The following is a 16086-nucleotide window of genomic DNA, read 5'->3' on the forward strand; positions in this document are numbered from 1 at the left end:
GTCATTAAAATCCATGGGTTAGATAAGCAGGAGAGGAAAGGGGAGCTAAAAATGCTAACAAGGCACAAAGCAAACTAGCAATACATATTCCCTTAGATATGGTCAGCTGCCGAAAAGATGCATTTATCCCAAAATAAGAATTTTGGTTTGGTGTAGTGAGAACACAGGCATCTTTCAACTTCAATCCATCAAAATGCTGCCAGAGCCCTGAAAAGCATGGGAGGCCCAAGGAGTTTGAGCCCTGTCCTGCCCATTCTCATGCATCCACATCTGCAGGGATATGTGGCTCCCCCTGCCACCCCTGACCCCACAAACCCCAGGCAGCGAAGGAAAGGGGCCTAAGGGGAGCCCATCCTGCAGTCAAGCAGGTTGCCGTGGGGCTGAGTGAACAGTGTGACCAGACTCACCACAAAGCTGGGGGCCACCCTCTGGGCAGGCTGCCCACAACTGGCTCTGAACCCCTCTTCTCCCTCAGGCGACACCGCTTTCCAGAAATATGTGGGTCGGGAAAGTCTCAGCCACATTAAAATAAAAGTCTGGTTCCCCAAATCAGACCACGGGGGTGACCGTTAATTCCTTTGTCAACTGCCATTATCTCTGTCTTTTTGCTGGGGTGAGAATGGGTGTGGAAGGAGTGGAAAACCCTGGAGGTGAGAGATAGACATACAGACAGATGGGGTGTGGGGGAATGGATAAGCAGTGGAGACCCAGACAGGTGTCCTGAGGCCTACATGTCCCTCCTGGCCACAACCGTAACTATTATGATTCTGAGCCTCAGTTTCCTCGTCTACAGAATGAAGATAATAAAAATGTGGCCCCTTTCTCACGGGGAGAGAGGTGAAAGTACTTTGAAAACTAACTATATTTTAGAATTGCAAAATATTACTGTTGGAGAGTGCTCCTAATTTTTCAATCTTAGAAACCTGGATTCTAAATTTAGTTCCCATTAGGACAGCAAAGGAGGTACAGGTGGGAGCAGGTAATGGAAGCAGAAAACTGTTCTACCCTGTAAGACCATGGGGTGATAGCTGGCAACAGGGCAGCTGCTAGAATCACCAACGGTGTCTGAAGACTACAGTGTGAGGGTCAACAGGCCTAATCCCCTCAGCATGACTTACAGACATCAAGAAAAAGATCACCATTGTACAGTGTGCCCTGTTGAATTAGGCTGGAATATGATGTTAGCTAAGGAATCTATTAGACTCCACTAATATGTACACTTTCAGCATTTAAAAGGGTAAGGGCATATTAAAAAATATGTGACAAGGAATTACCCCCATTCCCTGACAACAGTCCCACCACAACATCATCTTCATCACCATTACTATTACCATTATTATCATCATTATTACCACCCATTGTGGAAGAGCAGGGCAGGGAGATATTTCTCCTGCCATCTGCAAAAATATATCCCAGGCAGATCTTGATAAGTCCCCACAGGTTTCGGATCACAAAAAACTAGAGAACACTATTCCAGTTAAGTCTTCCATCAGCCTCCAAGCCCCTGAAAGTCAGACTCAGCATTTGGGGCATGTGAGTATCTGCAAAAATGGCCAGGGCATGTTGTATTGGAATCCAGGCAGAAGCCAGTAGGGAGATCACAGCTTCTCATTTAGCTGGGAAGAGGGAAGAAGAATGACAACTTCCTAGAACACCCCGGGCATGTCATCTTTGCAGCAAACTGAAATAGGATAAAAAGGCAAGCCTGAAGTTTAATTCTCTAAAAGGCAGCACTCAACTGAGGTGAAATGTCCGTGTGGCATGGACAGACATTCAGAGTTAGAAACCACCACGTTGAAACTCTAGTGTCTCACACTAGAAATCCAAACATGCCCCAGGAAAGGGGGTATTAAATAGGTTTTCAGATGAAGGATTCCCTCATATCCACTCCAGAAAGGGGCAGCAGTAGGAAAAATGAATCAGAAGCTACATAGCATGTTCCCATGCAGAATGAAACAAATGCAGATGTGCTTTGCACACTGTGGCACACCCTCGTAGCATTTGTCTGGTGACCCCATTCCCCTGTCAGTGAAGGAATATTAAAAATGAAGCTCATGCTTCAGAGAACACACAATGCTCATGGGAAAAACAGCAAGTTATTAGCCTAAAAGGCTGTTGGAAAAGCACCAATTTAACTCTCCAAGTTCAACTAGCTTTTATTAACACCGTTAACATGAAGTTTACAAAAACAGAGGTGCATCCACTTTAGCTCCAGAAATTAGAGGTGGAAAGAACTTACCTCAGGCATTTGTCCTGACATGGGATAAGAGGGCAAGCCTAAAGTCTAATTCTCTAACAAGCCAGCAATCCATTTGTCTTTACATAAACTGAGCATTTCTCCCTATGATGAAGGAACCCAAACTAGGCTTGAGAATTCCGACCACTTTTGGAGGCATGGTTGATCTACAGTCTCAATTTTCCAATTCTTTTTTTTTTTAAGATTTTATTTATTTATTAGAGAGAGAGAGAATGAGAGAGAGCACATGAGAGGGGGGAGGGTCAGAGGGAGAAGCAGACTCCCTGCCGAGCAGGGAGCCCGATGCAGGACTCGATCCAGGGACTCCAGGATCATGACCTGAGCTGAAGGCAGTCGCTTAACCAGCTAAGCCACCCAGGCGCCCTCAATTTTCCAATTCTTAACATCATCTCCTAAAGGCAGGGGTTCCCCAAATAGGCCACACATCAGAATCACCTGGGGTGCTGCCTAAACACACAGAATCTTCAACCTCATCACCGAAATCAATCATATATTCTCATTCATATTCATGTTCTCTCTCTCTCTCTCTCTCCCCCCTCCTCCTTCTATCTTCCCCCACCCCTCTCTCTCTTTTAAACCTTGAATGAACTTAGTGTTTGGGAAATGCTGTACTATAGCATAAGACTCAATGTTATACTGATTCCTTTGTTCCAACTTTAAACAAATAAGCCTGGGATGATAGCTAGCTAACCAAAACAAACATGATTTACTTATTAAATATTATGAAAGATAACAATGAGAGAATGCAGCAACTTCTTTCACATCCTCACAACTGGAGCTCCAAAGAGTAATGCCCTCCCTAGCCAGTTTGTTTTCAACTAGGTTCAGCTTGGTTCAGTGATGGCTCCCATCAAGAGAGCTGAGGACACAAGCCTGGCCCTCTCCACAGTTCACAGACACAGTTCCAACTCTTCAAGAACATGGGCAAACACAACTTTTCTTTTTCTCCTTGGAATCCACTCCCTGTATAAGCACATTTACTTGCCTTCCTGGTGGTGAAGTCTAATGAAAACATTTGAGATTTTTGCTCTGGAAATGGAAAAGTTCAACTGTGGGCCTCCAGTTGATCTACCAATCAGCTCCTTACTCTACACAGAAACCACAATGGCTTACTGAAATCTCAAATCCAAGCCTTCCCAATTTCACAGTAAAAGTAACAATGAGACTCTAACTTCAAACTGCGTGATCCTATCAGTGAAACCTAAATTCAGAACTTAAAAATAAAAAACACTCTCTTCTCATACCTGAAAAGAGGGAAGCGGTAAAAAGCAACCAAAAGACTTCCTTAGAATAAAACACAAGGCGCCCAGCGTGAGGCCCAGAAGAGACCCCAGTCCGTCGTGAGCTAGGGTTACCGCGGCAAAGAAGCCACTGCACCCCACAGCCACGTGGGGTGGGTGTGGGGCGGGGTTCATTGGTCCAGGAGAAGGACACTATGGACCCCCGAGGGCCAGCCCCCCCCCAGCCTTTCCAGCAGCCTGAGGAAACTGGTCGTGTCCGCCATCGGAAGACGAGGCGGGAGCGCAATGAGGCCCTGATGGGCAGCCGCCAGCCACTGACCCGTCAGGATCCTCCTGTGACCAGTCAGGATCCCCCTGTGGCCCCTACTGCTCCCAAGCTTGTGGTCATAACCCAGGGCCGGCTGAGCCGGGAGCACTGGGGTCTCTTCAACCATGAGGAGAAATCTCTTGACGTGGCACGGCTGCTTAGCTGTGAGTCCCTGGAGCGAGGCACCCCTTCACTCCCCACCAAACCCTCCCCGAGCCCAAGGTGGGCCCAAGAACCAGCCCCACAGTCAAGGGGCAAGGAGAACCAGGTGCCTAGAGGCTCCAGCCCAGGCCCACCCAGTCCCCCAGAGCTCCCTGGCTGGGGGCAGCTGCTGGAGGAGCTGCAGTGCCAGCTGATACTGCCACAGGCCTTCCCCAGGAGGAACCTAGTGCAAGAAGCCAGGGATGCCATTGTGGGCACCTTACAGACCTCACCGTGGTGCTCCGTGGCTGCCAGCCACCCTTACCAGGGACCAAGCCTGGGGGCCCTGAAAGCCGAAGGATGACACCCTCCTGCATCAACAGCCCTGAGCCAGCCCCAGGGGAGGGGAGGCAGAGGAGGCAACAGAGGACAAAGATGCTCACCTTTGCCATGTCTCACACCTGCAGCACTCCCATGGTGCACAGGGTGAGCCTGGCAGCGCCAAAAGGCCCCTGGCCACCCCCCGTGCCCTTGTTGCCTTCGCCATCCGGGGCAGCCTGGGGCCCCCCAACAGCCTTTGACCTGCTGAAAAGCATCTGGCTGGTAGCCACGCTGCCCCCTCCGCGGCCCTGGGGGGTCAGGCCCCAACAGCCCATGCCTCAGCCACCATCACCCTTGCTGCCCAGAACCTCTACCCTGGACTGGAGCCCCAGCCCCCCTGCCCGACTGCCCAGCCTCTCCTGGGTGGTGGCCCAGAGCAGCCCAGAGGCCTGGTCCTTTCCACCCATGGGACTGTACTGAGGGGGCTGAGACTGGGCTGGGGGCACTCCTAATCACCTCAATAAAGTACCTTCTACATGGTCAAAAAATAAAACACAAGGCAAATATTTAGAGAGAAACTTACACTACCACCTATTTTCTACTCACTGAAACTACTGGGTTTTTTAAATTAGAAATAATGACATAAAAATATATTAAAATGGTTTTCTCCTACCTGGATCCTCAGACATATCCTTTGGTAAGGCTTCATCCGCAGTACTTTTCAAAGCTAGACGTATTTTGTTTTGTTCTAGACGCGTTTTGTTTTGTTCTTAAACAAGAGAAAGAAAGGAGAAAAAAAAACTGTAAAATTTTATGTCTGAGGCACATTACATTAAAACAAAGAATCCAGGGCACCTGGGTGGCTCAGTCGTTAAGCGTCTGCCTTCGGCTCAGGTCATGATCCCAGGGTCCTGGGATCGAGCCCCTCATTGGGCTCCCTGCTCAGCGGGAAGCCTGCTTCTCCCTCTCCCACTCCCCCTGCTTGTGTTCCCGCTCTCTCTCTGTGTCTCTGCCAAATAAATAAATAAAATCTTTTTAGAAAAAAATAAAACAAAGAATCCCTAGTCGTCACTTATGAAAATGGTGTTATAAACCTCTATAGGTTGGTACAGCACTTAGTAAAACAATAAAGACCCCCTAAAGTATGGAAATAGGTTCTCATCCCACAAGGAACAAAGCAGTATTTCCAACTTTCAACAGAGAGCACCTCTAGTGGCTATGAGGAATATTACCAGAAAGTATGAGAAATTTCCCCCTTTCATTCCTGACAGCCAGACCAATGACATCAGAATCTCTCTGGGAGTGAGATGCAGCCTTCAGTATTTTTAGACCTCACCTGGTTATTCCAATGTGCAATCAAGGCTTAGACCCACTAGTAAAGACCGTGATCAGAGTACACACTGCTGCAAAAAATGTCTAGTTCTGCCTGCCTCTCCTGAGCAAATGTTTAAATAGAGAGCAAGCAATTATTGTTTCCTAATGGAAAACTTATTTTTCATGTTTAATTCCTGTACAAAGCAGCAACAATGGCAGGTCTCGACAATAAACCTGAAATAGCTTCCCTGATTTTTAGTCCCTTCAGATAAGCCTCTCATTCATGGGTAGTAAATCAGTATCAAATAATAAAAAGAATACTGGCTTGAGACTTAGAAAATCTTTGTTCTTATCTCCATTCTTTTTATTATTAAACAAATGATTCACACTGCCTGCACTTCGGTTTACTCATCTCTGCGTTTTAGGTGATAAAACATACTAGCCTCCATTCAGTTTTGTGAGAACCGAGTAAGACAATGAATGAGGAAGGACCTGGTAGATTATAAAGAATTATATGGAGTGGTGTTGGCGGGGGGAGGGGGGTCAGGGGGGTAGACATCCAACTGTTCTTCTAAATATTCCTAGGCCAACTCATCTCTGTGCTTCATGGTAGCTCTAACATGGAAAACTGTGCTGTACTGCTTCTCACTTGCCCAGTAAGATAGACAAATGGTTGCTGGCTCCACGACACAGCCTCGCATCCACAAAGTCACAAGATAAATCCCAGGGACAGAAACTCTCTCCAGAAGATAACTTCCTCAAGGATTAGACCTGTGCACAAATATGCATTTATACTGATGTTCTGGAATCACATCTGCCAACCCAAGATGTTAAGCTCTCAATTCTTCCAGCTTCCAGTCACTTCCTAATTAGTGCAACCAAATCCCAATGTAAAGTGTCAGAGTAGTCTGAGGGTCAGCAGTGAGTAAGGGGCCAATGAGTTAGGGGACTTTGGAAGCTCCTGTTACCACTTCAGAAATTACAGTTTTCTGACAACTATTTGAACTACTTAATCCATCCAAATGTGTTCATATACTGAACACTGTCCTCATATGCTCCAGAAGCCAGCCATTCCAAGAGAAGTAGATGAAGAAACACAGGTAGAATGTCCCTAAAGGAAGAAAACTCATTCTTTTCATACCTTGTTTGTCATCACTAGTCACATCTTGGGCTGGGACAGGAAAGTCAGCCATGTCTTTAATAGATAGCTTCTTGGAAAAGAAAAGTAAATAAATTATACAGGTTGAAGTGTAAATTAAGTTACATGTACATATGATGAAAATGCTTTAAAAACAACACATTTTGCCAATATTCCTGTCTTCAGTAAACTCTGACATTTAATACTACTTTATTTTATTAGATTCCTAGTGAGGTATAAGTTAACTTGTGTTGAAATTTTACATATGGGGCACCTGGCTGGCTCAGTTAGTAGAGTGCGTGACTCTTGATCTCAGGGTCCTGAGTTCGAGTCCCACACTGGGTGTAGAGATTACTTTAAAAATTTTTTACATTTTTTTAAAAAAAGAAAATTTACACGTGCAGAGAAAAAAAATGACGATTCAGATTTAGGCATATGTATGAGACTGCACAATAAATCTGAATCTGGTGTGGGATTCAGCCAGAGAATTGTGTAACATTTGCCCATTCTGCCAAAAACAAACCTGCACTTTATGTACTTTTTCACAAGCAGAGAGAGGTTCTGACAAGTGGCCCCATAATGTAGATATTTGCCAAAATCTGTTATGCAGAGAGTGTTCAACCCTGATTCAAACAGCCCCTTATCAAGGAATAAGAAAAATGAGCAGAACAAAATTTTCTCTTAACTCAATTAGGGGAAGTCTTCACTAATACTAATAAGAAAGAATACCCAAATTGATCACATATTGGTCACTTAAAATTCTATTTAAGGGGCACCTGGGTGGCTCAGTCATTAAGCGTCTGCCTTCAGCTCAGGTCATGATCCCAGGGTCCTGGGATCGAGTCCCACATCGGGCTTCCTGCTCGGCAGGAAGCCTGCTTCTCCCTCTTCCACTCTCCCTGTTTGTGTTCCCTCTCTTGCTGTCTCTCTCTCTGTTAACAAATAAATAAAATCTTAAAAAATAATAATAATAAAATCCTATTTAAAATCTACTTACTATAAATTTATTTCTTATAAAGTCTCAATTAATATGCATTCTAAGACCTCTGATAAAAGAATATATATTAATATTTACTATATATATATAAATTCTGGAAAGATACATAAAAATTGAAGTGTGACTGGGTAGATGGGGGAAAGGATGGAAGGAGGACTTGTCACTATATGCCTTTTGATATTCTTTTAATTTTAAACATATTCAGAAAATCAAACAAACCTTAAAGGAAATAAGGTAAATCCTGGAGCCATCTAGTGCTCCAGAAGGTTAACTGGTTTGCCTCTCAGAATCTGAACAACCCCAGTGAGATAAGCAATACTTCTGTTTTTCAACTGTTTCAAAGAACGGAATTCAGTACTGCTTGGTGGTAACCTGATCTAGGATTTAACAATCCTCAGGCAGGTGATTCTTGGCATTACCATGAAGCCTCCAGATATAATTTCCTATTCAAAGTCTACTATCTCCAATAGAACAGAGAATGTATCTTAACAGTGCCTTTCTTTCATTTGCTTCTCCCACCTGGACTATAACTAGATCCCTAGTAAAAGAAAATGATTTAGGAGTAGAAAATATAAATAAAAAGTCATCCCCAAAAAAGCACCTTTGAAAGAAATTTTTAAAACCTAAATAAATAGAAAGGCATCCCATGCTCATGGGTCAGTAGACTCAATATTGTTAAGGTGGCAATACTCCCCCAAATTCATCTACAGATTCAGTGCAATCCTTCTTCACTTTTTTGCAGAATTTGAACAGCTTGTCCTAAATCTCATAAAGAAATGCAAAGGACCCAGAATAGTGAAAGTATTCTTAAAAAAGAACAACAAAAAAAACAAAGTTGAAGGACTCAGACTTTCCAATTTCAAACCTCACCACAAAGTTATAGTCATCAAGACAGGGTGGTACTAGCATTATGAGAGACATCCAGATCAATGGAATAGAACTGAGAATCCATAAATAAGCCCTTACATTTACAGTCAACTGATTTTCAACAAAGGTGCAAGACAATTCAATGGGGGAAAATTGTCTTTTAATAAATGATTCTGAAATAACTGGATATCCATACACAGAGGAATGAAGGTGGGGGCGCCTGGGTGGCACAATCTGTTAAGCATCCAACTCTTGGCTTTGGTTCATATCATGATCTCAGGGTCATGAGATCAAGCCCTCCATCAGGCTCCACACTCAGCACAGAGTCTGCTTAAGACACTCTCTCTCCCTCTTCCTCCCTGCCCCTCCCCCCCGCTCTCTTTCTCTCTCTAAAATAAATAAATATATCTTTGACATAAAAAAAAAGGATGGGGGCGCCTGGGTGGCTCAGTCGTTAAGCGTCTGCCTTCGGCTCAGGTCATGATCCCAGGGTCCTGGGATCGAGGCCCGCATCGGGCTCCCCGCTCAGTGGGGAGCCTGCTTCTCCCTCTCCCACTCCCCCTGCTTGTGTTCCCTCTCTGTCTCTCCCTCTGTCAAAAAATTAAAAAAAAAAAGAGGACCGAATGACTGCAACTCCTGGATGTTTCCATTAATAAACCAATTAAGGGCCTTTGGAGGACAAAAAAAAAAAAAAAAAGGATGAAGGTGGATCTCTTCCTCGTGGCATACACAATAATTTACTCAAACTAGATCACAGACCTAAATATAAGATCTAAAACTATACAACTCTTAGAAGACCACAGAGGAGTAAATATTCATGATCTTCTGTTAGGCAATGGTTTCTTAGATATGACACCAAAAGCACAAGCAACAAAAGAAGAAAAGAGACAAACTGGACCTTGTTAAAATAAAAGACATTTGTGTTACAGAGGTCACTATCAAGAAAGGAAAAAGAGGGGATGCCTGGGTGGCTCAGTCAGTTGGGTGTCTGCCTTCAGCTCGGTCATGGTCCCAGGGTCCTGGGATCAAGTCCCACATCGGGCTCCTTGCTCAGCGGGGAGCCTACTTCTCCCTCTGCCTGCCATTCCCCCTGCTTGTGCTCTCTCTCTCTGATAAATAAATAAAATCTTTAAAAAAATAAAATAAAGCATTGAATTAAAAAAAAGAAGAAAGGAAAAAGAGGGGTGCCTGAGTGGCTCAGTCGGTTGGGCACCTGCCTTCGGCTTGGGTCATGACCCCGGGGTCCTGGGATCGAGCCCCATATCGGGCTCCCTGCTCAGCAGGGAGTCTGCTTCTCCCTCTCCCTCTGCTGCTCCCCTGCTCGTGCTCTCTCTCTCTCTCTGTCAAATAAATAAATAAAATCTTTAAAAAAAAAAAAAAAGAAAGGAAAAAGAAAAACCAAAGAAAGAAAATACTTGCAAATTATATACTGAATAAGGGACTTATATTCAGAATATATAAAGAATATTTACAACTCAATAATAACCCAATTTATAAAATGACAAAAGATTTGAATAGACATCTCACCAAAGAAGATATACAAATAGCAAATAAGCACAAGAAAAGATGCTCAACATCAGTAGTCATTAGGAAACTTAAATCAAAACCACAATGGGATACCAACCACTTCACTCCCACTAGAATGGCTAAAATAAAAACCACAAACAATAACAAGTATTTTTTAAAGGATTTTATTTATTTATTTTAGAGAGAAAGAGAGAGAGGGGAGAGAGACAAGCAGACTTGCGCTAAGCATGGAGTCCCACGCGGGGCTCAATCCCAGGACCCTGAGATCATGACCTGAGCCAAAACCAGGAGTCAGCTGCTTAACTGACTGAGCCACCTGGGCGCCCCAAAAACAAGTGTTAACAAGGATATGGAACAATTGGACCCCTCATACATTACTGGTAGAGGAATGTAAAATGCTGCAGGTGCTTAGAAAAGCAGTTTGGTAGTACCTCAAAAAGTTAAGCACAAGTTACAATATGACACACAGCTCCACTCCAGGTAAACACCCAAGAGAATTGAAAACACTGTGCTCACAAAAAAATTGCTACATGAATGTTCACAACAGCATTTTTTCTCTCACAACTCCAAAGTGGGAACAAGCCAAATGTCCATCAACTGAAGAACAGACAAACAAAATGTGGCAGATCCACACAGTGGAATACTACTCAGCAATAAAAAGGAATGAGCACTGATACATGCTAGAACATGAATGAACTTTGAAACATTATACTAGGGGCACCCGGCTGGCTCAGTCCATTAAGCATCTGCCTTCAGCTCAGGTCATGATCCTGGAGTTCCAGGATCGAGGCCCACATCAGGCTCCCTGTTCAGCAAGGAGTCTGCTTCTCCCTCTGCCCTTTACCCTGCTTGTGCTCACTCACGCTCTCTCTCAAATAAATTTTTTAAAAAATGAAACATTATATTAAACGAAAGAAAGCGTCACCAAAAAAAACCCCATAATATTCTATGATTCTATACGAAATATCCACAATAGGCAAATTCGGAGACAGAAAATAGATTACTGATCACCAGAGGCTGAGGGGAAGGGAGGACAGTCAATGAGTGCTAATGAGTACAGGCTTTCTTTTCTGGAGTGATGAAAAATGTTCTAAAATAAGACTATACTGATGGTTGCACAACTCTGTTAATACACTAAAAACCATTGGATTGTATACTTCAGTTGAGTATAGTATGTGAATTATATTTTAGTAAAGCTGTTTACAAAAGAAAGAAATCTAGTAATCTAAGAAGCACTGCTAAAGAGGACTTTACCTGAAATTATAATCTTTAATTCTTGAAGGAAACAAGTACATGGTTACAGCTTTGCTGTCTAGAGATCTGATCTGTACTGCTGAGCAAAGTTCTCATGACCTGAATCAGCTACAGCTTCATTCACAACACAAACACCTATATGGAGTCATCCCTCACAGGACTAGTACCAAGATCTATTTAAATCCCATGTATGCATTCATGAGAGATTAAAAGATTGGTAGAAAGAACAATGAATAAAATAGAAGAAAATGAAATATTTAATCATTAGCTACTAAAATTTGACCTACACTTCTTGAATGGCCAAAGCCTCAATTAACCTCACTACTTAGTCCTTGAATTCTGTATATTATTACATGATTATGTAAAAGCACCCCACCCTAGAATATAACAATTTTGTGCAGAAAGAGTTGTTGTTGTGGTTGTTGTTGTTGTTGTTGTTGTTGTCGTTGTTGTTGTTTTGCTTTCTTGTTTGGACAGGGCAAGCAAAGACTTTTAACTACCACCAACCTCCATCAAAAGAGCCAGTTTAAAGTATACAGAAGTATCTAACATAAAACTAGCTGCACATCACATCCATAAAGGTGAATATCCATAATGTCATCAAGGACATCAGAGTGTGCGTGTGTTTAAAAGTATCTCCATTTACAGACTTCACAGCCAACTGTATATTGGCTCCTTTCCTTTTAGACAGATGATAAATGACTACATAGGAGAAAGCAACACAAGCCAGTAATTAATTTCTCTAAAACACAGCATTATTTGTTTCTGTTGGAAGGGCAAAGGCCACCTGATACCATGGCAAGTTGAAACATAACATTTATCGAGAAAGAATAAGAATTTATGACATTTTTCAATAAATCAACCTCATAATTTTACACAAGCAAGGGGACCCACAGCAAACAAACAAACAAAAGCAGGGCAACTGCATAAGTCTCCAGACATTGCCAGCAGCCCCAGAGTATACAGAGGGTCGGGAAAAGTGGCTAATTACTGTTATCTGTTTCTCAGTTGTACACATTCTTAAAAAAAAGAATTTTAAAAACCTAAAACTCTTCAAATGCACATCTATCACTCTTCCTGATGTCACTTTATACCTATTTCCCATGAGTAGAGATCTGTTAAGGAAAGTAACAGAGGCTCTGACTCAAAGAAAGAGTAGGAGAGAGGCCAAGAGAGGTGTTATCAGAGGGAACACTGCAGAATCAGGCTGATTCCATCACAGAGGAACAGAGGACGTCATTGCAACACAGACTATATGCATGAGAACCCCGTGGAAAAAAATAAATAATCACACAGAGTGGCAAGAAATGAAAGAAATGGCCCTGTATCCTGCGTCTGACTTCCATCATCTTGCAACAATTTTAACCAGGGTCAGGGGACTATAATAGCAGCCTATGAATAAAACGCCATTTATTACACATTTCCAGACTTTTTTTTAGGATGGGAACAGCAGATATCATAAGGTGTCATCACAGCAATCATAACAATGATAATGATGATGAAGAGTGTGCTGACCTTAACAATAACCATAATGACTCCTATTTATTGATGCATACCTAAGGACCACTAAGCATGTGGCTAGGACCTTACATCAGTAGCCCAACATTGTAGGAATTCTACAGATATCTCTTGGGGATAATCCAAATCAGTCTTCATTTGGTCCCAACACTAAAAAGCCCTGAGGGAGAAGGCAGCTTTGATTGTATTTTGAGATCCTCTTACACAGTTCTCAAACTTCCTCTTACAACTATTCTGGGTCCATTAGACCTTGTTCATAACTCAGCTACTAAAAATACTTTCCTACATTTACTTCAAAATTAAAGCTTGGTTAAAATAAACGACTTGCCTAGCATTTTTCTGGCTTACTTTGTCTACACCTACATTTCACCCCTAGAAGGTCAAGAGACTACTTTGCTTATTTCACTAAATCTAGTTCTAGGAAGAAAAGAAAAAAAGTAATTATAGATATATCTGGTGTCTAGATTTGAAAGGCTGAGCCCCAACATAAGGACTCGGCATGAAGAGAAAATGTTATGAAAGTGGATTTTCTAGAGTTTGTAAAGAACACAGGCTAATGGATTTTAATTCCACACACATCCTTATTTATTAACATATGAAGATCTTTTACCTCCATCCGATTCAAGTCACGGGGTTGTTGGTTCGCAGGCATTGACTCAGAATAAGAATCAAATAGTGTGCACTCCCGCTTGGGCTTAGGAAAGGCTAAGAAGAAACAAAAATACATAAGAATATATACTATATTCACAGCAGGCATTGTTTCCTATCAGCTCTTCTGTGCTTAGGAAATATAACAACAAAATCTGCTAGCACCAATACACTACTTATGGCAGTAATCACGCCGAGGTATTATTTTAAGTTCTTCACATACACAACCTACCATTTCTATCATCCCCATTTTACATGTGATGAAACTAAGGAGCAGGGAAGTTAAGCAACTTACTCAAGGTCATATAGCTGGTAAATGCAAGACCAGGGACTTTAACTGTCAGCATTTACGTTGTAACATAGTAGTAACCTTCACTATCACAATACTTTACATTTTAACTATGCTACTAGCATTAATTTCTAAATGGCAGTAACTGGTGATAGTTTTAATGCTATAAACATTAAGTAAGGAAATACTTCATTTTAGCTATTATTGTTTGAAACAGACATGATCTTTTAATGATAGGGGACCAAGAAAACTTTATAAAATACTCTTTTCTTTTGGTTAGCAGAAATAACAAAAATAAGAGCACAAGTTCTTGCTGATTTACAACAAGGAAAGAAGAATCACATTTTGGGTTTCTTCTAACAGAACAGTGACAGAAGCTGCTATGTTAGCTGGGTAGCCGAGTGGATTATGCTACTTGGTAAACTAATACTCAACACACCATTTCTGAGAAGCAGATTCTGTTTCACCACTTTGTCTCAAAGTAATTAAGAAAGAAATGTCTCAACAACCAGGAAATTGGTCAATATCTCAAGGAGGAAAAAGCAGATCATGGTAGACAATAACCAGAAGCTACAAATTTGTCAAGACCAGATATTAAAAAATCAAAATTTTAATGCCACGTTTAAACAATTTTTTGAATCAAATGTTAAAAATGGATTGGCATTATTTTTAATCCTTTCTCACCCTCCCACCCCCACCAGAGTTTGAAATGCCACCTTCCCTCTGCAGGAAAGTACTGGCCACTAACAGCTACCACATGCAGTTCAGTATAAGCACCTTAAATTGTTCGTTTGCTTACTATGGTCTGAATTTCACTGATACTGAGTAAGGATAGGGTTAAGGTATGGGCAGGGAGAGATAGGAGGCCCTTGACTAGGCTCTGAAAGAGTGAACAAGAGATAAGGGAGTAGACCAGACCATCTGGCCCCTGATGTGAGGGAATATTTTTCTTTGGCGGCTACAGTGTAATCACAGAAATTGACCAAACCTCAAAGAAGTCAGTCCTTAAGGGTGTTACCAATAGTTCCTGCTCAGACCAAGATGGCCCAAGAATCTCAAGGCCACAAGTTCCCTAGGTCAAGTTTTCAATAAAAGACCAGCCTAAAACCCCTCAGTGGCAACCCATTCAGGACCCCTCTCATTCTGAGAGCTTTTTATTTCCTTTCTGCTCTCACCTTACTTAATAAACTTTCACTTCACCCCTTTGTGTCTGAGAGGTCATTCTTCGACTCTATGAGACAAGAACCCTGCGATCCTGCAACAATATCAAGTAGGGCAAATCTCGGGCCCTGGCAATTTTTCTGACTATACCACGTAGTCTCATTTCCTTGGTAAAAACTCAGCAAAACACCTTTCCAAGTACCATTCCACAATCCGGCCACACAAGCAGGTTTAAGATTTCTGCTTCTAGTTTACCAATCAGTGATTTGACTAGAATTATTACATGACTTAAGCTTTATCATGAGAGGGTCTTGCTACACAGAAACCTAACACTTTCCAAACCTACAAATGCCATTGTTAACTGCTAAATTTCTCTCTAGCCCGTCCCCATCTCTCCAACTCCACTGTTACCTCCCTAGTGCCAGCCCCCTGCGGATCTAACTGGACTGCTGCCATAACCTGGTCTTTGAGTTTGCACCCTTGCTCCTCAAAACCTGCTCTCCAATCAGCAACCAGCACAATCCTCTCCGACAGCAACTCTGTGGCACTTCCCTGCTTAAAACCCATCAACGTCATTGCCCATGGTTTGTTCCGTACCTTCCTCTTCAGCCTCATCCCCAGCCCCTCCAGCTCTAGCTCCTAGCACTCCAGATGCTGTGGCCTGAACTTTCCATGCCTCCCGTGCTCCAAGTCCCCTCTGAGGGCCTCTGCAGCATACCCGCTGCCCCCTCTGCCCAGAGCCTACTCTTGCCCCCTTCTTCACCTACATAGCCCTTAGCTCATCCTTCACATCTTAGCTCAAATATTTAAGGAAGTCTTCCCCAAGGTCATACACCCTCTTGCTGCAGCTGTGATTCTCCACAGCACCTATCACTGCCTCTAATTACAAGTACACGAGTTTACTGAATATCGATCCTCTAACTGCCAGCAAGTTCCATGACGGTAAAAATGCTGTCCTATACAGCATTCTGACCAGTGAGAGTAACACAGTGCTCACACAATTATTTTTAACAAACTCTACAGTAAAAATCTATACCACAATCCACCCAGTCACCTAGACAGGAAAATATCAAAGGCCCATGGGTAAGCTACCAAGTAATCCAACT

General features: G+C 42.6%; 1 protein-coding gene and 1 pseudogene across 3 annotated transcripts in view; one reads left to right on the forward strand and one right to left on the reverse strand.

Annotated features, from left to right (window-relative positions):
• REPS2 (RALBP1 associated Eps domain containing 2) overlaps positions 1-16086 on the reverse strand; it is a 222569-nt gene that overhangs the window by 90343 nt on the left and 116140 nt on the right. For all 3 annotated transcript variants that reach the window (XM_081809113.1, XM_081809112.1, XM_081809115.1), the window contains exons 9-11: positions 13493-13587; positions 6723-6792; positions 4941-5036 (exon numbers count right to left, since the gene is read on the reverse strand). In XM_081809113.1, coding sequence (XP_081665239.1) covers positions 4941-5036; positions 6723-6792; positions 13493-13587 — 261 coding nt within the window. The remainder of the gene's footprint in view (positions 1-4940; positions 5037-6722; positions 6793-13492; positions 13588-16086) is intronic.
• LOC102731478 (proline-rich protein 19 pseudogene) lies at positions 3680-4747 on the forward strand (annotated as a pseudogene).

Source organism: Leptonychotes weddellii, chromosome X (genome assembly GCF_054177405.1).
Source record: "Leptonychotes weddellii isolate Sample4059 chromosome X, ASM5417740v2, whole genome shotgun sequence".
Lineage (NCBI taxonomy): Eukaryota > Metazoa > Chordata > Mammalia > Carnivora > Phocidae > Leptonychotes > Leptonychotes weddellii.